This window comes from Aptenodytes forsteri, unplaced genomic scaffold (assembly GCF_000699145.1).
Source record: "Aptenodytes forsteri isolate BGI_AS27 unplaced genomic scaffold, ASM69914v1 Scaffold15, whole genome shotgun sequence".
Classification (NCBI taxonomy): domain Eukaryota; kingdom Metazoa; phylum Chordata; class Aves; order Sphenisciformes; family Spheniscidae; genus Aptenodytes; species Aptenodytes forsteri.
Genome location: NW_008795129.1, coordinates 2,890,713 through 2,912,464, shown reverse-complemented (window position 1 = coordinate 2,912,464; position 21,752 = coordinate 2,890,713). Strand labels below are relative to the sequence as shown.

The 21,752-nt window shown below is 45.2% G+C and overlaps 1 protein-coding gene across 1 annotated transcript in view; it reads right to left on the bottom strand.

Moving 5' to 3' along the window:
* CAMK2G (calcium/calmodulin dependent protein kinase II gamma) overlaps positions 1 to 21,752 on the bottom strand; it is a 134,300-nt gene that overhangs the window by 43,598 nt on the left and 68,950 nt on the right. The window contains exons 4-12 of the mRNA XM_019471621.1: positions 17,042 to 17,096; positions 16,392 to 16,457; positions 13,497 to 13,569; positions 10,262 to 10,364; positions 9,069 to 9,152; positions 8,104 to 8,198; positions 5,364 to 5,486; positions 2,980 to 3,063; positions 2,229 to 2,271 (exon numbers count right to left, since the gene is read on the bottom strand). Coding sequence (XP_019327166.1) covers positions 2,229 to 2,271; positions 2,980 to 3,063; positions 5,364 to 5,486; positions 8,104 to 8,198; positions 9,069 to 9,152; positions 10,262 to 10,364; positions 13,497 to 13,569; positions 16,392 to 16,457; positions 17,042 to 17,096 — 726 coding nt within the window. The remainder of the gene's footprint in view (positions 1 to 2,228; positions 2,272 to 2,979; positions 3,064 to 5,363; positions 5,487 to 8,103; positions 8,199 to 9,068; positions 9,153 to 10,261; positions 10,365 to 13,496; positions 13,570 to 16,391; positions 16,458 to 17,041; positions 17,097 to 21,752) is intronic.

Sequence of the window (21,752 nt, the reverse complement as noted above, 5' to 3'; positions counted from 1 at the left end):
AAGAAACAAGTACTATTTCAGAACTTTTCAAGCGCGGTTAGATGACCTGTCACGATCTGACAGGTCTCTCACATCTGAGCTCTACCCAAAGTTCCCACATGGACTTTCTAACTTTTTATTTTCAGTTAGTATGCACTTATTCTTCAATTCCAGCAGATTTATGTATTCCAACTGCAGCAATTAAAAAACCTAAGTAAATTAAAAAACAATGATCATAAAGAAAAGTCAAGCTCATATTACACACAGTCCTGCAAAGAAAACAAGAGTAGCTGATCTCCCCACTTTCAAAACACATCAAAATATTAGGAATAGCTACTATCCGCAGAGGCTATAAATGCTTTGCATCTAAATTCACAACATTTCTTTCCGGAGAGTTTTTCAGAGCGTCTCATTATGTGGGATCACAGCTTATATTCAAAGCAGAACTCAGTGGTACTGAGAACCCCGCACTCACTATGGGCCACCTAGGATTTCCTTTTCTTCAGCTGTTAACTGAAGCGGATCCAGCAGCTTCAGCCCTTGAGACAGAGAAGAATGAGCAGAGCAAGCCTTTTCCTCCTCGATACTAGCTCAGGGAGTAAGTGGATGTATAGGTCACACACCATTAAGGAGAACCCTTCTCTCAGGCGTTTCATGTACTCAAAATCTGGGCCACAGGAGATTTTCTTAACCAAGCACTTCTGCAGCTTCATTAGAAGTGACAACATTTGCAGACTAAAAATGAATCTAAAACTGCTGTTTAAAAAAAATAAAACCCCTGACTATTTCAGAATCATCAATTAAGTGAAATAAAAAATAGCCGTGTGAATAGATAAAACGCTGTTCACACTAGCAGAAAGCCCAAGAAAACGTTAAGTTTCGTACAGTCCTGCGGAAGCCCTGTTGTTGTGCCATAGCTCCTCAAACAGTTATTTCAGAATCATTCTCCGAAAACAATGTATAATTTTTAAGTCCTGTAATAGCACAATCCTGGGACAGGTGAATGGAGAAAATAATTCTGTCCCTTTAAGGCCAAACTATCCAAAATGCAGTAAAGAGAAATTGCTGTAGCCACAAGTAGTCCTTGACATATTGGCACAGGTTCACCTGAAAGCAAGAACCAAGGAAAAACCATTCTGAAGTTGCTGAGGATTGTCCCTCAACTGTAGCTTGACTTCACATCCTTTAATTTTTTATTTTAAATCACCATACAGGAGGTTAAAAACACTGCCTCGATTTCACAAAAGAATGTATGCATGAATGCGCACTGTGGATGCTGGGATGATCATTTCAGAGGTTTTCATTCCGATTAGAAGTTTATTGTGACATCACCCAGAATGTAAGTATTGGTATCCACCATTAGTAAATGGCCAGCTGAAATTAATACACTTCTATTTCATTCATCATCACTTATAATCCATACAGCAGACTTTCACTTGAAAGTAACTGTAGTCAGGTGCAATAAAAATCTGACTCATGCATTCAATGATTGCCCTTTTTAGAAGAGAAAAAAAAAATGGCAGAGGGTAAAGCAAGCAAACAATCCCATAAACCAAAAGCACTTGCAAATAGAGGTTTTCCACCCAAATGGAAATTAACACAGACAAGACTGCATCACCTAGATGTGCTGAGCCAAGACAATCATCTTCCAAAAAGCACTGATTTGCATGTTGAGATTTGCATTTTCAGTAAGTGCACTACGTAATGCAGTTGGGTGGCAGCCAGGCTACCAGTTATTAAGCTTAAAAGGATGAAAACCACTTCTGAGACTCCAAGAAGGAGAACTCTAATAGCTATATGCTTCAGACCCATTTCTGATGAGTCAAAGTAATACAATACCCAAACAGACCCTGTCCCTAGTCTCACCATTATTACTTGCTCTGCGTCCCTGCCTCAGGTCTAAAGGAATCACTGCTACCTAATAAGAGTTCTTGATTCCTGGTTTCAGATGGGAAAGCTAACAAACGCCAGCTAGAATTTCCCAAAAATAACCTGATAACAAAATATCATGAGAGGATTGTGGCAGCTGACTTTATTTCTGTTTTGTACCAGACTACAGCGCCATGTGCTCCTCCCCAAACAAATCACTTCCTATCTCAGACTGGTCACCAGCCAAGACGAAGCGACCACCATGATGAATTGTGAGCATGTTTCCTTCCCTCCTACTCAACCCCCAAATGGTTAAAATATCCCCTGACTCACTCACACAAAACAAAACCAAGAAAGGGATGGGAACAGTGAGAACTTACCTGAAAAATTCCGAGACACAAGCATCGTCGTGAGGATTGCACCCTGTGGGGGAGAGAAAGCAGGGATAATAGACAGCGTCACTCACTTCAGAAAGGGGCTGGGCTGACCCATGGAGAACACTGTGTCAGGTGCCAAAGCAGAGGTATCCCAATGCTACCCTGGAAAGTCCTAGTGTATCCAGGATTCCCACATGTGGCTGTTGGACCTGACACGGGACCTCTCAGAGTCCTGCCTTTCAAGGGCGGCAGCTAGAGGCCAGGCAGGATAGCCTAGGAAATCTAAAATGGCACTGAGAGTTATGTTTAGCAGGATAGCCTAGGAAATCTAAAATGGCACCGAGAGTTATGTTTAGACACACAGTTGCTTCCTAACTTTCAAATAGCAGATAGCTGCTTCATGCACACGCCGGAGGCTTTGCCCTAGCTACTGGCAACTGATACAGTGGGAGGCAGACAGTGATCAGAACTAAAAGCCCCAGAATTTAAGAACGAGTTGCTCCATTTCAACTCTCCTGCAGGAAGCAGAAGGGGTGATTGTGTAGCAGAAGAGGCATGGGAAACTTACAGCTTCGGAGAAAGAAACTACCCAGCTCCTCAATACACTTCTTTAGTACCCTGTACTGGAGGACCACATAAGGTACTTCACTAACATTAGGGAGCTAATCATAAAAAAAATATTGTTGCTAGGAAGGCATTAACCTCAAATTCAGAGGATTAAAAACAAACTTAAGGCAAACTAACATATGCTTACCTTTAGCTTCCTTCTAGCATTGAACTTTCTCAAGCATTCCACAGTCTCCTGCCTGTGCATCATCGAAGCGACAGTGGATCGTTGCTGAAAAACAGGAACAGCAAAAAGATCAAGAACATACCCTAACCAAATCAGCCAGGGACGTTCTCTCCACTTGCACACAACCATGACAGGCCAGCTGACATTGCCAAGCCTCTCACCACTACATGGCTGCAAAACGCTGCAACCGGTTCATAACTTAAGAACTCCCCAATACAGCAAGACACATTAAGTCAGGGTTGGCTATTACAGGACTGTGCCCGAGAAACTCTATGACTGAGGTACAGGTGAGAATCAATGCTCCCTGTCTCTCAGGCACACAAATGGATCAAGACAGTAAGAAGACAAAGTCAAAGTCAAGTGAACAAGCATACCCATGGGGGACTGAGTTAGAGGCACTACAGAAAAGATCTGGGTTGCATTAGTTAGAGCTGTAAGGGAAAATTCCAAGCAGTAAGAGAATACTAGTGAGCGGTAGCCTTCCTGGATGTGGCAACTCCCTGAATGTAAGTACTTGACTAGCAGAGGCCTCGGCATCTTTGCATCAGTTTTGCAGAAATAGATTTTCAGTGTGTAAGAGGAAAAATCATATAGCTCTATTGTACCAATGCAAAAACCTGAGCATAACCTCTAGCCAGTGATGCATACCTGCCACCCACAGTAGACTGGGATCCCATCAGCTGCAAAAAGAGAACTTCCCAGAAGTGTTGCCAGTCATTGAGAGCACGTGAGGAAACCAGAGACTGATGCTGCCAGGCATTTAGAGCACATGAGGAAACCAGAGACTAATGCCAAAGTAGCTGTTGCTCTTGCATAGAGCCACAAGCCTGAATTCCCTTTACAAGGACAGTGGGTGAATGACTAACTTGGCAGATCAGTGTGTACAAACCCTCCATTACCTTTCTCCTGCTTGGAAAAAAATCTGCAATACCCAAAAGAAGTGTAAACCATGCTCATATTCAGCTAGTTTCATGGGAAGTCTCTGCTTTGATCCTGTCAGCAAAGCTAGTCACCTGCTGCAGTACGCACAGCAGTGTGGCGGGAGAATGTAGCTAAACTGTCCTCTCTAACAACTTTGATGGCCACTGTTCATTCAGCCTCCTTAGGAGTGACAGTGATGTCAGTTATTCAGTGTGGACTTAAAAGAGTCAGGACACATACTTCAGAAGTTCAGTGATGCTAAGAAACCCAGTGTCTCAGAAAAACTATTAAGATTTCCTACCCCATTTACTTCAGGGGGGCAATACATCTCCAGAAAGAAAACGTATGTTGCACACACAGAGCAAATGGAAAAAACAGACTCAACAGGAGGCAGTTTGGGCGAGAGGCTGAAATGGCTGTGAAGTGAAATCGAACTCCCCATAACTCAGGGAAGGAAAGCCCCTCTTGAACCGTTCTATATTGTGTTGCCACAGGGAGCGAGCTATCGTAATACATACAGCTTTGGTTACAGGCATTGGGACAAAAGTTAAATATACAGGAACGGCTATTGATTACAAGCATGCAAGGAGGAAAAAAAAAAACAGATACGCAAAGTCTCAGCCAATGTGAAGTTTTCAAGGAACTTGCATCACTTTACAGCAGACGCTACACTCCTGTTACACAGATGTTCACACAAGTAAGTTTAAATTGCTAATTTGTTGTTTTGTGGCGGAGGGAAAAAACCACCACAGTTTCTCAAGAAAAAATGAGCGAAGGAACACACTAGACACATCCTAGAAAGCAGAAGTACGCTATGGCATTACAAGAGCATCTGGTTAGACTTAGGTGGAACTATTTCATCCTGCAGAGATAAAAGTGCACCATTGCTGCCCTCCCCTACACCCACTCCCAGCTGCATTCTGGGATTTCCTTGCCAGCTTTGCAAAAGATGAAAAATACTCATGTGTGGGGTCTGGCAAGGCAGAAACTACATACACAGGACAGCAAAAGATTTTTCGCTGATTTCAGGTTTACAGCCAGTTAAGCTGCAGCAGAGCAGAAATGTTCCAACGTTGCAAAGATGCAATGCAATAAACTGAAGTAGAGATGAAGAACTAAAATATTTTGTCTGATGCCAAACTCCATCTGACATTTTAGGATGATATGGATTGCAAGAGGAGATGTGGGGAAAACCAGAAACTATGGACATTCACAAAACCTCTAAAAGAATAAGAGATTATTTTTTCCTACAGTGGCAATAAAAGCACCACAGCATGACAAAGTTGGCTTGTTAAAGGTCAGCCTCCAAAGAAATCACATTTTGAAATATTTAAAATATTCTGGGCTCCTCTGCAGCTAAGTCTTCTTGACATGTCAGTTCAGGGTAAACCACAAATCAATCCATAATAGAGGGAAAAACTTACACAGACCCATGGATGTTTGAGAGCCTGGTCAGCTGTGATGCGCTTTGCTGGGTTTATCGTCAGCATCTGGTTGATCAAATTCTTTGCTTCAGGAGTCACTGTGTCCCACTCAGGTGATGGGAACTGAAAGAGGAAGAAGGAACAGATGATGAACTGAAAGTATCTTCTACTAGCAGAAGAGATTCTCCCTCCTACACAGCTGAATTCCAGCTTTTGCCCTTTTGATACCAGGCCCAACGTATTTGCAAAAACCATCAATTTTTGTGAAAAATCCACGCTGAACGAAAATCGTACAGAATCCAGCAAATGAATGGTACCAGACAGCAGGACACACCTGTACCATTCACCAGACACAGGCAGGAAGATTAACAGTTTAAAAGCCTTTTAGGAATCACTCAGACCTTTGAATTTCTTTCACACGTGACAGTCAAAAAAGTAAAGTCACAGATCTTTTTAACTGAGTTCTGACATGAAAAACACAAGCACTATCTTTTTTTACCCCACCTCGCTCTTTCTCCAGCATGCTAAAAAGCTGTAACAGCATATGCAAAAAATCACACACACTTAACTACAGCAAAACCTCGTGAAAGCGAAAACCGCTAACAGAGAACATCTCATCAGGTATACTTTTCCCACCATAAAGCACAATATCCTGGAACACTACCAGTCACTTAGGTGTAGCAACCCACCAGCAAGTTGTTAGCAAGCATCTACCATACCAGAAATCATTACTTGAGGAGCAAGAGAGATTTAATAGTGGATGGGAATACAGAAGCATGGCTACAAAGAAAAGAATCTCAAGGATTTTCAGTTGCTGATCATCCATGAAGGGTAACTGCTCTCTCCTATAATTCCAGTAATGATAAAGATGACATATTTACGCCATCCTCCAGATGCTTGCATGTGGTACAGATGACACCATGCTGAGTTTAAATGCAGTACGCCTCACTCCTATGAATCTACTGTACAAATACAGGTGAATTTGAGAACACAAAGATAAATGTGCTGTTGGGATAAAAGTCCCCTGTATAGATTGATCTGTCCTGAGAACATTTCCTTACAGTACTACAACATTTAGAAAAAGTTTATCCCATCTCTTTTCTCCTGCATTTTGTGCTTTGTTCAGTTGGGTCATAAAAACACACCTACCATATTTGATTTGCATATAATCTTATTTCTGCGTTCTCAGGCATCAGCAAGGCATTACACAATTTGTTCTGCAAACGTTGCAAGAGACTACTCAAAAATTACGATACTGAGCTTTCAGCCAGGACACTTTCTCCCCACCCGAACTCTGAAGTATTCGTGGTAATGCCTTGCAAACCCCCTACCCAACAGCACAAAGTCCAATTCACAGTTGCCACTTCCTCAAGAGGTAACAACAGACCAGTCCAGTGCATACTTGGTGCTGGGCTAAGGACACCAGGGGCAGGTACACCAGTAAAACCTGAGCTGTTTTCTACTAGGCAAAACAGGGGAAGAATCTACTGGGACTTGTTCATTATAGGTAAGAATTCAAGAACAGCAGGTAGATAGGAGGCATCAGGCACTTCACTCCTCATGACTTACAGAAAGAGTTAAGACATCTAACCCCTGAAGTGCTTTGAAAATCTCCATTGATATAATTAGTGCAAAAACACTTCAAATGAGAACGAGCAACATAGAAACAAGAGGGGCGGGAAGGCAAGAGACGAACACAAGTCCATTTAAGGCTATCAAGTACAAAGACATCACTTTCCTTTCACTCAGGAAGCCACTGAGCCAGGACACAGTGTTAGGCAGACCTTTGTTCTCAGCAGTACAGCCACTCTCAGGGTCTCAGGCACAGAAGCTGGGAGGTAACTGGGGTCCAGCAGAACCCTTGCTTTCCCCCCCGCCCCCTTTTTTTTTTTTAAATATAAACCACAAAAAAGCCTACAAAATGAACTCCCCAACTTCCTCTTGATATTCATGCCCACAGGCTTTGAGCTAGGATTTCCAGGAGTTCCTTCTTCCCTCCCACACCTCTCTTTACATGGCAGGATTTATGCCAAACATTCAAGCTGTGGTACCCAAACCACATTTTACACCACCTTTGCTCCCCAGTACTAACCTCCTTGCTATTCCTCTCCTTCAGGCACCTTTTTACACCTCAGTTTTGCCATGCTCTGAGAACTGTTCCATGAACTGCTTGGCTTTCTACCAGAGCCTCCAACCCACCACGCTGATCCCTACCACAAAGCCACCCCTCCAAAGGTCCCTGCCATTCAGTCTTCTCACTGGGCTCCACGCTCTCCATGGCTGGAAGAAATTCCACTATGGCACTGAGGAGACCAGAGGCCATAATTTAAGCTATTATTCTACAGAATACTTCCCCATACTTTTAATTAGGCCTTGATAAAGACAGGCCTCTTCATTCTACCTTCCCTCTGCTCCCCTGAGAGAGTCAGCATTGGCTACGTCCACAGCACTTTGCGGTAAATGCACTAGAAGACACCACTTCCCACCACTGCATTTCCAGCTCTGCATTTCCCTAATGACCAGCAACGTCTCGGTGCCCACTGCGATGCTTTCCACATATCCTTTCAGTAGCCCCAAACAGGACTGTATCCCAGGCAGTGAAGACAACGAGGTGTATGAACACGCCAAACATCACTTTGCACAGTAGCTTGGGGCCTGCTGCTGGACACCAAGTAAGATAGTGCCATGTTTTGGATGGCTTCTACATCCATGCAGGTACTCAGCAAGAAAGTGCCCTTACGTCATAGGCTCCGGCTTTGATCTGCTGATAGAGTTTGTGCTGATCTTCATCCCAAAAGGGAGGGTACCCCACTAGTAATATGTACAGAATCACTCCTGGGAGGGAGAGACACAGATACACTATGGTTAGGCTAATACGCCAATTATTCCTTCAGCCCCTCTTCCTTCCCTCTTGACAGTCCCCAAGGCAATGATTGCTCTATATCTTCATTTGCCATCATATTTAGCCTTCCGAGGTAGAAAAAGACAGTACAAACCTCTCCTCTGCTGAACCTCACCCTGGTACTTCATGTTCAGCTCTTAATGCCAGCTGCCAGGAGCTAGAACAAGGTGCATGATGTTCTTCTACCCTCCTCTGACTATCGTGGCTGGTGAGCCACAACTCCCAGCTGCTCTCAGAATAAAATGAAGCCACATCCCCTGGGGTTGCTGGGCAGCAAAGGACTTTTTTGGAAGGACTAGGTTTTTAGACGCTTACTGTGCATGGTCTTGGGACAAAAACGCCACTGACAAAGCTAACACTCCTGGCCTGCCATTTAGTCCATGTCAGGCAACACTGCTATCCCATATCTTTAAACTTATTGGTCCCAGATACATTTACACTTCATTTTTTCCTTTTAAAAAAATTCAGATCTCTTCAGTATTGCATCTTCTACATAGTTAAGTGTAATAGGAAATTGCTACAGTTATCTAAACAACTGACTCTGCAAAGCATAGACAGGTCCTATCTCTTGAGTCTCAAACATCTGATAGATGGCCTGAGGAAGGGATTAGGAGCCAGAATCAAATGAGTTCAGGCTCCAATATTAACTCCATCTACACAAGGTGCTTATCCTCAAGTGTGCCTTCATCTCTCCACCCAATAAGAAGGAGCACTGCGCACCCTCCCAGCAATAGGTTATAAGGAATTGCTCTTCTACATGAAACGGTGTTGTTTAAGTATAAAACATTTTGACAGAATCTTACCACATGCCCATATATCCACTGGTTTTCCATAAGGATCTTTTCTTAAGACTTCAGGGGAGAGGTAGCCTGGAGTGCCAGCAAACCCTGCCAGGAAATGGATGACATGAAGTACTTAACGGTACCCAAGCAGAAGAGACCTTGCCGTATCACAAAATCCACTAGTGGCAACCAACAAATTCCAAAACCCATTTCCCACCCTTCATCTCATATTTGCTAGAGCTACCTCTTGGTAAAACAACAGAAAGAGAAAAGAAAAAAGAAAAAAAAAAAGAAAAAGAAAAAAAAAAAGAAAAAGAAAAAAAAAAAGAAAAAGAAAAAAAAAAAGAAAAAGAAAAAAAAAAAGAAAAAGAAAAAAAAAAAGAAAAAGAAAAAAAAAAAGAAAAAAAAAAAGAAAAAAAAAAAGAAAAAAAAAAAGAAAAAAAAAAAGAAAAAGAAAAAAAAAAAGAAAAAGAAAAAAAAAAAGAAAAAAAAAAAGAAAAAGAAAAAAAAAAAGAAAATCAGATGGGATCGAGTGTCTATGTATCGCAGGAAAAACAGAAAAGAAAGAGGGACCATGTCAACCAGCTGGGCACAAACTTGTATGCCAGGCCTTATATCATTGTTATATATAATGGCTTGGAGTTTGAAAACACAAGACACAGAGGGGACACATCTGATTGCCAAATGGTGTGGGCAGTCCAGGAGAAGCAGCTATCTCTCCAGTATGTCCACAGCACTGCAGAGTCTCAGAGCTGATGCTTAGCCTGAGAAGGTCTCATTTCTAATTATGTTTTAGCTAAACAAAGATACGGCCAGATCCAAACATGCCTGAGGAAGGCCAGGTCAAATGCATTTCTGTAAAATGACCAAACAAAATTCCAGATGTCTACACTCCTGAGCAATAGGAAAGTTCAGATCAGGGTCTAAACTTAGCAGCTGCATTCATCTCTGACACTAGCATCTACTGTAAACCGAGAAGAAAAATAGAGAAATACACAGCCGTGTTTTCTGTCTTTATTTATCATATTCTTTCCTGTATTGCACCTAGGCTCGTGCCCAAGGACCCAGAGGCTGAGATGCTTGGAAAGGAAGCAGCAATGCTAAATACACACAAGCGTGCTGGAAGAGCTGAGAGAAAGTACTCAGGGAGCGTGCAACTCGACCAGCCGCCAGGTAAGGGGGGAGCGAAAGTGGGAAAGCTCAAACACTCTTACCAAACCAGGCCTGCTGCTCTCCCTGGACTTCTATAGCCAGTCCGAAGTCAGCCAGTTTGACAGCAGCACCCTTACATTTACTTGCCAGTAGTAAATTCTCAGGCTGGGGAGAAGAAAGAAAAAAGGGGGTAAGAATGAAAGACTGACATCTTCGTTAAAGCCTCCTACCTCAGTATTCACACCATTAAATTGAATCTGCTGACTGAATTTAGCAGGCATGTACTAAAGCTGTTCAGGTGAAGGCACAGCAACAGCAACAAATGGCCTTGACCTAGAGTGGCAGAAAATCCTCAAGTCTAACACAAATCCTGTGTGGGAGCCAGAGCCTCTCCCGACCCAGCCCATACATCACATGCTGACACCAGAGGGCACTGGCAGTACAGCTCCTGCAGCACAGAACCCAAAATTTGTTTCTGTCATCCCCACAGAGAGTAACTTGGGGAGGGGGGGGAGCAAAGGGGGGGGAAGATGCAGTAGATACAATCTGCAGTGATATTTCTCCCCATGAACATTACACAGTCCCCAAGGCGCTGGAAAAGTAAATAAGATGCTAATAAGGGCTGCCAAATACAGCGCCGTAATGTGGGAAGGCATCATCTGGATAAGCAGTAGCTTTCATCCCTTACAGAAGAAGCCTCAGCCTCAAACTGGCATAAGCAGCACAGCAGTAAGTATTCTTGTAAGCTGTTTTTTCATGCTACATATTTACAGCAGTGTAAAATACGCTGTCTTGCTACTGCCGCTGTCACCTATACAAGCAGCCATGTCACTTCCCCCATGTGCCAGGAAAGGGAGACAGACTTTTGCCCCTCACATTTCCGCCTCACATGAATCTCAGTCGAATCATAATTCTGTTGTGTTCCAGCAGAGGACTTCAGCAGAAGGCTTAACACAACTCCAAAAACTGTACTGAGAGTCAGCAGCATCCTCTGAAGCACGAGAGCAGCGAGTTACATGGGACCCTTTGAAACACCAAAGCCTTTAAGGTGGTGGCTATTACAGCTCTGCAGGAAACCCAACTTGTAGACAGGCAGGACAAATGTGATTTCTCATCCTACCCGCTCCTGCTCATTTGTGCAATTCATATCAACTTGAGTTTTTAACCAAGCAAGACGGAAGCCTGAAAATCCAGAAACAGGAGCTTGCCTCAGTTTCACAAATCTGATGAAGGTCTTTTTTGCAGCCTGCTGACCAGTTTCATCCCACGGCAACCCTCTGTCCCTGTTCTGCCTGACAGGAACAAGCTGCTTTGCTCATTCACCTGCTTTAAAGCACTGGGCATGTGCCTTACTTCTGCTTTGAACGAAGGGAGAACAGCCTTGCCCATCACAGTCCTTGCCATAAGCAGCATGGAAGGAAGGGGAACTGGGTCTCAATACATTTGGATGCCACTGGCTTTTCACTATATAGGAAGTGGAAAAGATTTTGTTAACCAAGCTACACTGATGAAAATTCACCAGTGTAAACAAGTCCCTAAAGCAGAAGACCAATGAAGTCTTCTGAAAATCCCTCCCAACTTCAGATCACACCTGGGCTCGGCTTGACTAAGAAACAGTGAAATTTAGGCCAGGCTTGTGCTAGCTAAGCACTATTTGCTTCTAAAACACAGCTACAAACACCTTAAGGCTAATGGTGCTTATCCATCTGCATGTTTGCCAACATATGGGTTGTCTCAGGTTTCACATACTTTTTGGTAAGGATGTGAATGCATTCCCTAATTTCTTACGGTCCCTATGGGCAGCTCAACATTTGAAGTTCTTTAAGAGCATGTCAGCCAAAAGACAGGCTTATGAGAGGGAGGTGCAAAAGACAAAACTTCACTTGAAGCAAGTTCTGCAGTTATTACATGCTGACCCTGAAGGCCAAGCTTTTGGCAAGGAGCTAAATATTAAATAAAAAGCACGGGACCTTTCATTGCTAAAAGGAATGGCTACTCCTCAGGCCTGGATAGTTTCAGTGAATCAGAGCAAGCAACAGAAGAAACACATTAACTACAGTGGGGAGTGTCCAGCAGCTGATAAGTTCTAAACAAGTTCACAACTTTCACACAAACAAAACTCGGGAAGCAAACCAGATTATATCTGAACACAGGATGTGAAGGAAAAGTGAAACCATCCTGTACTGGAAAACAGTACTGATTTTCACAGAGGCCCTAATTTTGGGCAGTAGCGCCTCTCGGAGGCTGCTTTCTCAAGAGCAGGTGTCAGCTCTAATCCAGAGCAGCCATTCCGCAGCAGACCACTTGGATCTTTTCACAGTGCTCTGAATCAGAAGGCCAAAAGTGTTGCATGGGAGTTTGCCAGAAACACTAAGGGTTAACAGCTGTCCACTAGATCAAAGCACTGGGGGAACACTGCCACCGAGCTTGCAACATGCTTTTACCATGCTCTCTGCAAAATATTTTTATACTTTTCCCCTTATGCATTGTATAACAATCCAAAACCAACACTAGTAGCAGGTGTCATCCTGCATTAATTTAACTGGACCACTGGTGGCCATCACCATTCCCACTTTAGACAGAGAGGGCTGCAGGGCAGGCAGACCTTCCCGCACAAATCTCTTCATTCTGGAGCCTGCCCAGCTCCCAGTACAGCTGGCACTGCGTGGGAAGGGAGTATAAGTAACTGCACTGTGGGGGCTCTGGGTCTGTAAATGTGTTATAATGTGGCAAATGGTTGATTTGTCCAGCGTTTAACTGGCCAGCAGTTTTGGTTTTAGATTAAAAGTGCTTCTACTGATGAGAGAAGAAAGAAATGACACAAAAAATTCTTGTTGTGCATCTCTGCCCTAGCCAAATGGCATGTGTTTGGCAACAGCACAGAATAAAAATATACATGCTCTGTGCAGACAAACTCATCCTGGCAGATTGAAGAGAGAGCGCCCCAGGTCTCTAGAGGTCTCTTCAATGGCAGACTAGAAAGTGTCCTTCATTATAACAAATCCTACCCAAGTTTCTCTGAAAGCCTACTGCACTCCAAGGTTCACAACTACTCCACCCTGAAGCTGCCTCGGAGAGGCTGAGAGCTGGCAAGGTTCATGAAGACTGAAAATTTCCTCAGGAGTTCAGCACACCCTCTAGAAAACTCTGAAGGAGCGAATTTGTGCTTCAGGAACCCCTGAGTCCAGTTCAAGTAAAAAAAACCCTGCCAGCTGGCAACACAGTATTCCTGTCTTGCCTCTTCCAATGATCCCCTGGCTGCTCTCCTCAGCCTCTGTGGCATGGAGGAAAAATTACCTTCAAGTCCCTGTGCACGATATCATGCTGGTGAATGTGATTCACACTCTCCAATATCTGATGAATACAGTGGCTGCAAGATAAAGGGAGAGACACACAGAGTTATGCACACACACCCATACACTTGGCATCTCATCTCATCCCAGAACTATTTCCCTAACTTTTATATTTGTACCAGGGAGAGTTCAAGACCCCAGGCTGAATCCCTTCGTCATGCCCACTGGATGCCACAGCTCACTACTGTCACAGCTGGACACCCCCAGCCCCCTCAGCAACAGGATGCTAAACATCCTATCTATAGCAGGACCACAAAGCCTCTCTCCTACCTCCCATCACCTCCTTCCTTTCCTCCCCATCACACTAAGCATCTCACTTGTTCCTTCAGCCAACAGCGCCCACCCCACACAGGAGAACCGAGGCACCCGAGTATCTGCAAACAGCAGCCAAGATTGGGCAAGCAAGACCCAATCGCTCCAGGAAACATTCAGCTGGGCTAGTCCCGAGCAACGGATAAACTTTTAGAGAGCAGCAGCCTCCCCCAGCAAATTCAGGATGACGGACTCCTGGGCCCCTGCCAGTTTGCAAAGCTTTCAGAGCAGCATCTCAAGCACTTTACATATACAATGTGCGCACACACCCGCTTGCTGGGTGCCTTTTAAGTACAGATCCCACTTAAGGCGTTAGTGATCTGAAAAGCAGACTCATTCCCTGTTAAGTGCAGTGTGCTGCACTCCCCCAGCTCACAGAAAACCCTGTCTCTGCCACTCTCACTGCTGTAACCACAGGGGCAAAAGCAAGATGTTATTTACACCTGTCACATAAGGACAGCGCAACACACCCATGGGTGAGGTTTCTGGTTGAAAAACATCTCTCCCGCTAAACTTTACTCGGCTCCCAAGGGTGAATGTGGAATGGAGTAGGGATTTTGACAACTATGGCTGGGCAGTAAGCACCCAGACGCGGGCAACTCAGACGGGTCGGTGTCCTCACTGCAGGATCAGTCAGTCCCCTCACCAAATTCTACAAATCTCAGGGGAACAAATTTGAAATGAGTAAAATATTTGAGGGAAGGGAAATTGGCTACTGGACAAGATGGGAAGAGGGTGAGGGGAGGAAGAGGAGATGAGGTGAAGAACTCTGTATTTGTTACCCCCACCCCTCCGGAGCTGGCAGTACAATCCTCAGGGTCGGAGTCCATGAATATCTCCCCGCTCCCAAAACAAAAATGTATAATTAGAACAGAGCTGAGTCTGAGCGAGAGAGATTTTCTGGCCAAAAATGGCAAAAGTGTGAGGTGTCCCAGGCGAGCCAAGCGCGGCGGATTGGCACGGACCTCGCTCTCTCGCTCTCCCAGCCTGCTCTGGAATTCAGCTCGGCATGGGGAGAGAAAGGGAGGAGTTTCACTCTGTCATCTTGTGGGCACTGCGAGACCTGGCCAGCTGACAGTCAGAGGGCTGAGCACCCTGAGGAAGGCTCACAGAGCAACAGACAGTTCTCCTTTTCCCCTAACCCTGCCATAATTTTCCTGCGCAGTGTCGGTCACTGCCAGCTCTTGACCATTTCAGGGAACAGGCACTGGCCAGAGGGACAGGGGGAAGGATGGTGATTGATAACCTCAAAACTTCCCAACTTCAAGGCAGAACGGCTTGAGTGACTGTGTATCTGTCCGAGATGCTGTGCCTACAACATCTGTACACCCCACTGAAAACTTTTACAGGGCTCTCAAACCTCTCTGCCAGGAGCTCCATCAGAGATGATGAGCCCACTGGCCTTCTCCATCAGCAGACGGCTCATAGCGGAGTGCGCGGTGCAATGCCTCATTTGAAAGCATCATGCAATGCCCAGAAGACAGAGGCTGTAAGCATGCCACAGGGAAAGCAAATAAGCGCCCACAGACTCCACAACAGTACCTACACTTCATACTCTTCCCTTCCTTGCACTCTGTATGATCTTCCTCACAGTACTCTCTACCAAGCTCACCCTGCAGCAGCACCCACTACTCCCTTCTTACCCCTCTCCTCTCACGGCTCCCCTAATTCCTGCTCCAGCAAGGGTTAGGATAAGGAATAAGAACACGGGTGCAGAATAAGCAGCGGTGAAATGTCACCATCGGGCCACTCCCAGGCCCTGCTAAAGCAGAACAGGAGCTGCCTAATCCCAGCTTTGATTCCAAATGCTGCATGTCCAGCAGACGGACAGGTCAGAGAACACCCTCAGCTACTGCTGCACAAAACACCCACCCTGCATAAATGGCAAAGGGACAAGCACAGGCCATTTCAGGAAGCTCACATATGGGAGAGAGAGGACACACTCAGAAAAAGAAGGGCATAACTAAATCTTTTTAATATTAAAATATAAAGGTTGCTCTCACGTACCGTGCCTTTTCTCACTGCGCCAACCAGCTCACAGTCAGAGAGGGCTTCCACAGAAACACAACCTTCAAAGCCCCCTCTCCCCCCGCCCTGTAAACCATTACCTAGACACAGGCAAATTGAATGGGTCTGCCCAACAGCAACGGCACATCACTGGAACCCCTACTAGGAGAAGGCAGAGGCCAAGCAGGCAGTGCTCTCACAGCCCCAGGACAGCTCTCCCCTACGTTTGCTCACTAAGGACACCCTATCACCACCCACCAGAAAGGTCACGCAGACAAAGCCGCTAGCAACGGGTCTTCCAGCAAAGAGCACAGAGTCTGCAAGCGGCAAGGGCTAGAGCTGCGGTGAGTCAGGCTGACCGGTGACAATAGTTTATGCTAATAGCAGAAAGAGGAATTGCTTTTTCCAGACAGGGACAAGAGTGTCAGAACAAAGCTGTGCACAGAGCAGCAGTCAGGAAACTCATTCCACTTGCCAACACACGTGGCACATACACAGAAGGGTCTGGAAACAGTCTTACCTGGCATCTGCTTCACTGTAGTATTCTCTGGCAACAATATCCTCAAAGAGCTCCCCACCAGTAACCCTGGAATGCAAAAGAACAAGGGAGGTTACAGAGTCCATGCACATCTAGCTCAAGGCTGCACGGGATGTACGCGGCCACCCATCTGGGCCCTTTCCCACAGCCTGTGTGGGGACCTGCAGCACAGGGGAGCCAGGGCAGAGCTCCACCACCATGGCACCAGCTGGTACATCCATGTGACTGACCCCTTGGACTGCCATTTCACCAGCAGTGTACAGGACGCTGTTGACACACTGGGCACGAATTGCCCATGCCGCTCTACAGAGCTTAGTAGATGCTAAGTTTGGGCAGAACATCCCTCCTCTGACCCCCTCCAGGCTGCCTCAGAGACAAAATTCAAAACAGCCTCCCTATACAGGATAGCTGCCCTTTGCCATCCCACGCTTACACCTGCTGCCAGGAGCCTTCCTGGTCCATCCCCTACCACACAGTCAATGGATTTTTGTCAAATAGGCCAGAGGTATCTACAGGTCTCAAAAGAAAAAGGGAGAATTATATTAATGCAGGTGCTTTTTATTCCACTCTTAGTCAACCATCCACGTGCCTGTATCACTGGTGAAGCATCAAAGCCAAAGAAAGACACTTACAGATCAAAGACGAGGTAATGGAAACCTTCTTCTGAAATACTGTCATGGAGCCGCACTGCAAAAACATAATCAAGAAATGGAGATTTACAGAGCATGTAGCAAATATGACACTTCACAAATCAAACCCATGCACACAGCCAAGTTCTCCCTCAACCCAATCAGTCTATTAATTCCCCATGCCCTTCGCTTTGTGTGCTCACTTAGTGACCTATTTCCTTCCGTTATCTCAAAGGAACAGATGGGTGTCCTTCACATACACCCACCCCTCCCCAGCGTCAAAACAAACTCTAAATATCTTTGACCTCCTGTTCGTTCTTCTTCTCTAATGCTTCAGTACCCTCCTTTCACACCTGCCTACTCTTTCCTCCATGCTCACATTTTGCGATCTCTCCCCACCCATTCTTATTTCCCCAAACAAACCCTTTTCAGAATCTCCAAACAAGCCCCCAGCCCAAAATTGACTTCCGACCCCACCTGCATGTCAGTGCCATTGATCTCCCTTATGCCTTTCATCTGTAAAGCTCCACGATGTTCCCTCCCTTTACTTCCTTTTCCTCACTTCATTCTGGCTTACACCCCAAATCCTTACCCAAAATTCAGAGCCAGTTTCTTGTCTCATTTTTCCTGACATGTTTGTTACCACTGATTATCTGATCATATTCCCCTCCTCAAAATGTCATCCTCCTTCAGCTTCCTTACCTATCCCCCCTAGTTCTGCTCCTGTTGCCTAAATTAACCGTCATCTTTTCCCTTTCCTTGTCCCCTTTAACCTGCAGGACTGGGGTTGCCCCCATGATGGGCCACTATCCCCTGGTATTCCGGAGTCTCTGGGGCTCTGTCCTCCTTTCCCCATGTTACACGTGGGCAATAACTATTGTATCTATGCAGCCAGCACAGTGCCATTTCCTCCTGTCTGAATCAAAACCTCAATTTCTTTGACGTTTCTCAGATACCTAGGCACTAATTCTAACCCAAGAGGAGAAACTAAGCCCTTAATTTCATATTGCTACCTACCCCCTACTTTTTGCTTTTCTCCCCTGCTGGAAAACTTCACTATTTTCCCTGCCAATCAGAGTCACAAGCTAGCAATCCTATTTGACTCAATTCCTAAACTTTCACACCCTGACAGGGACGAGTTGTCTTCTTCACATGACTGTCTACAGTCCTTCCCTACTTATTCACCCAACTAAAGCAACTAGCTGAGACTAGACCGGGTGTCAGTCACTGCAACATCTTGTAATCGAGTATCGACCAGAGTAACATTACCGTTCTCATCTCCACAACAAAAAGCTCGTTATCCTTCTCTGTCACTTTAACGGTACCTTTGCCTCCCTCCCCTGTCTTCCATTCTCTTCCACATAAAACACAGGTGACCCGTCTTGACTTCTCCCAACATCATGATTTTCTCTCTGCCAGTACCAAGAGGTCAGTTTGCACCTCTTATTGGCACATGACGTCAGCTACCATCACCGTCTTGGGAACGTTTCAAACTAGCACTTGGCACGTGCTCCTACCTCATATGGAACAGCTTTTGCAAATGTTCTCAATGCTCTCTAATCCTCCTTGCAACTCTCCTTTGCTAAGGCACCCTTCCACACGCACGCAAACACACACAAACTCAGAATTGAGAGTAGCACAGATGTGCAGAGACCACTGCCCGTACCTTTCCTAAAAGGATTTTGTTCTTTCCTTATTCTTTCTTCCTGTACTTTCCTATATTTTTCCTGCCTTTATTTACAAGCTCTCTGGGCTGGTCCCTTGACCAATTTCCTTTCCTTAGCATTTCTACTGCATCTAACCGCAGGGGTTTGGGAGGAGCACTCCACACGACATAATGCTGCAAACAAGCAAGTACAGTTAGAGTACCAGTGCAACAGGTGTTTCAGGCACAACATGCTGTTCCTACAGCATGAAAACAGAGACACATCACCTGTAAGAACAATGGTCCTCAAATTATTCGCTGCAAAAAAAATGTTCTTCCAAGTAAGCAGTTTTAGTTGGCTTCATAATAACTTCAATGCAATACAACTTCGTGTTTACAAGAAAACTTGCCTCCTGAGCACTTGGCAGAAACGAGCAGAGGTAGTATTACAAAAACGCAAGCAAGAAGGGTATTTCCTAGGAGAAAAGATTTCCATTCAAGACTGGAAACAAGAGAAGAAGTGGCTGAAACAGACACTTGGATTCCCAGTACAAGGCAGTTTTCACTCCACTGCACAAGACTATTTGAGGTGAATGCAGGAGACAGGCGCATGAACAAGAGCTGTGGCCCAGGACACGGGCAAGAGTCTGTGAAGGGACCTTATGAAGAGAGAACAGATGGAGAAACTTCAAGGAAAGCTGAATGTGCTAATGAGGTCATGTCGGGTGATGCTCGGTGCGCACAAAAAAGCATTCTCCTTCCTCTGGCACCTGAAAGGTCATCGAAGCGCTGCAAGAAACACCAAGCAGAGAGGAGAGTGGCACAAATGAAATCCTGACAGAGGAGGAGCACAGCCACCAGCAGGCTGAGAGCAGTGGCCATGAAAAGGGAGCAACAAACACATCTGCAGGTGGAAGTGAGAAATAGTGAACGACAAACTTTGACGCAAAGATGCGGGCAGCAAATTATATCAAAAATTAAAACATAAATGAGCTGATTGGTGCTATTTCTTTGTCCTGAGGAGAGCAATTTTGTCGGATACGTTATGAAAAGGGAAGGAAGCAGCAATTCAGCTGGCAGAGACTGGCAGAGGCAGCAGAAAGAGCCTTCAAGGACAGTAAAACACTATTTGCGTCCTTAGGTGAGGAACCATGACAGGAGGACAGAGACAGTTCATAAATACTGACGCTGTACATCACCCTAGGGCTGCACAGCAGAAGAAGGCCTTGGAGACAGGACGCAGGTCATTAACTTAGCAAGGGAGCTGCTTCCTCGTGACGGCCCAGAGCGATGCTGGAACAAAATCTGCCCGGGATTTAATCTGCTGAAGTAACAAAGCTCAGGGAGTAACGGGTAGAACAGCAAAACCCAGAAAAGCTATAGAAAAGATGACAATGGGCCCCACCACCCTGCACGGGAATAATTAGCAACAGCTCAAAACATTAGGCTTAAAGCGTGGAGGGGGTAGTAATGAGGGGAGTCAAAAAGGATTAAGAAAAGTCTGAACATACCAAAACTCTCATGACTTTCAATTCCAGCCCACACCTACTTCATACTGATGCTGAAGGGAAGAAACAAAAGCAATACCCAGTAGCAGAACAGCAAGAGCATCCAGTGCTCTTTCACCCCAATGTTTTGCTTACCTACCCTCCTGCAGAGCCACAAGAGTCTTCCTGACCAGCAAGGATACTGCGATTGGCAGCTCTGATGCCATGGTTCACTCTGCTGACAGACAAGTTAAAATGCTCTGCTTTCTAATACAGTGCTAACTACCAGGGGCTGTCAGCTTAAAAACATGATCTGCCTTTTCCAAAAACCATTCAGCCAGCCCATGAAATGGCATATATTCAGAAGTAACTCCACCACCCTCAGTTCATGTCAAGGATAAGAGCATTTAAAAAGTTTCTTGGCCTCCTCTCCACTTTGGTTCATAAATATGATCCACATCCTGTTAACATTCAATCATAAAGATACACAAACATCAGATACCATCTGATACCTCCACCTTCCAGACAGTATAGAGCCCTCTTTTCCTTAAAGATGTCCTATGCAAGTGCCCTCCACCTGATGACAGGACACAGGTTCCCAAATGGCCAGTTCCAAGAGTGGGTAACAGGAACCCGAGTACTGGGCTGTCCTCTGTTTCAGACATTTTCCCACGAAAAGGAGATCCCATTTGTTCCACAGGCTGCTGGTCCTGACACACCATCTAACACCTCCATTACTACCACAAGTTCAGCTTCAACCAAGCAGTTGAGCAGAGCCCACATAGGCTGCTCATACCTGGGAAACCTGTTGACACGAGAGGGTGAAAAATATAATCATATGTAGATGCTGGAGGTTAAAGGATTCCCAAAAACTGACTATCCATGATAAGAAAAATGGAGAATTGAAAATAAAAGTATTCATCCAGTTAAGTTTTTCTTCAAAAACACCACAGAACCCTTTTTTTTTTTTTTCCCCTCTTGTCAGGGGAGCAGTGACGTCTAGTGCAGCAGGCCAGACAAACGCACACATCACAAAAAGAGTCTCAAGTCACAGCAACAGGGAAGTTGCACAACACCAACACAGGGTCTTCCAAAAGACGACCAAACTACAAAAGAGTCTAGTACTTGCCAAGGAACCTGATCTCACTCTATTCACCAGAAGATGAGGCAGATAATTTCTATTAACTGATTCTGTCGCCCAGAAGCAGCGATTCAAACCGTATGTCCTTCCTAGCCAAACACTCTTAACACAAGGATTCTTACAGATGTAGGAAATCAGTTCCTGCCAACACCACGCACAGCTAGGGTCACCTGATGACTGTTCCCATGTCAAAGGTCTCTGATGGATGAAAGGGCACTTACTACAATGGTTAGCAAGAACAGATGAGGAGCGGGGAGTAAGAAGGAAAACAGAAGCAAGTCAGACAATGAGGCACGAAATCAGTCACAGGATATGGCGAAAGACTTTACCCAAGGTTTTAGTCAGAGCACAGAAAAAAGTCCCATCCACGCAAAGAACAAAGGGCTCGTAGAGTTCACAAGCACATTTAATTTTGTAAGACTGTCAAGTCTTACAGATAAC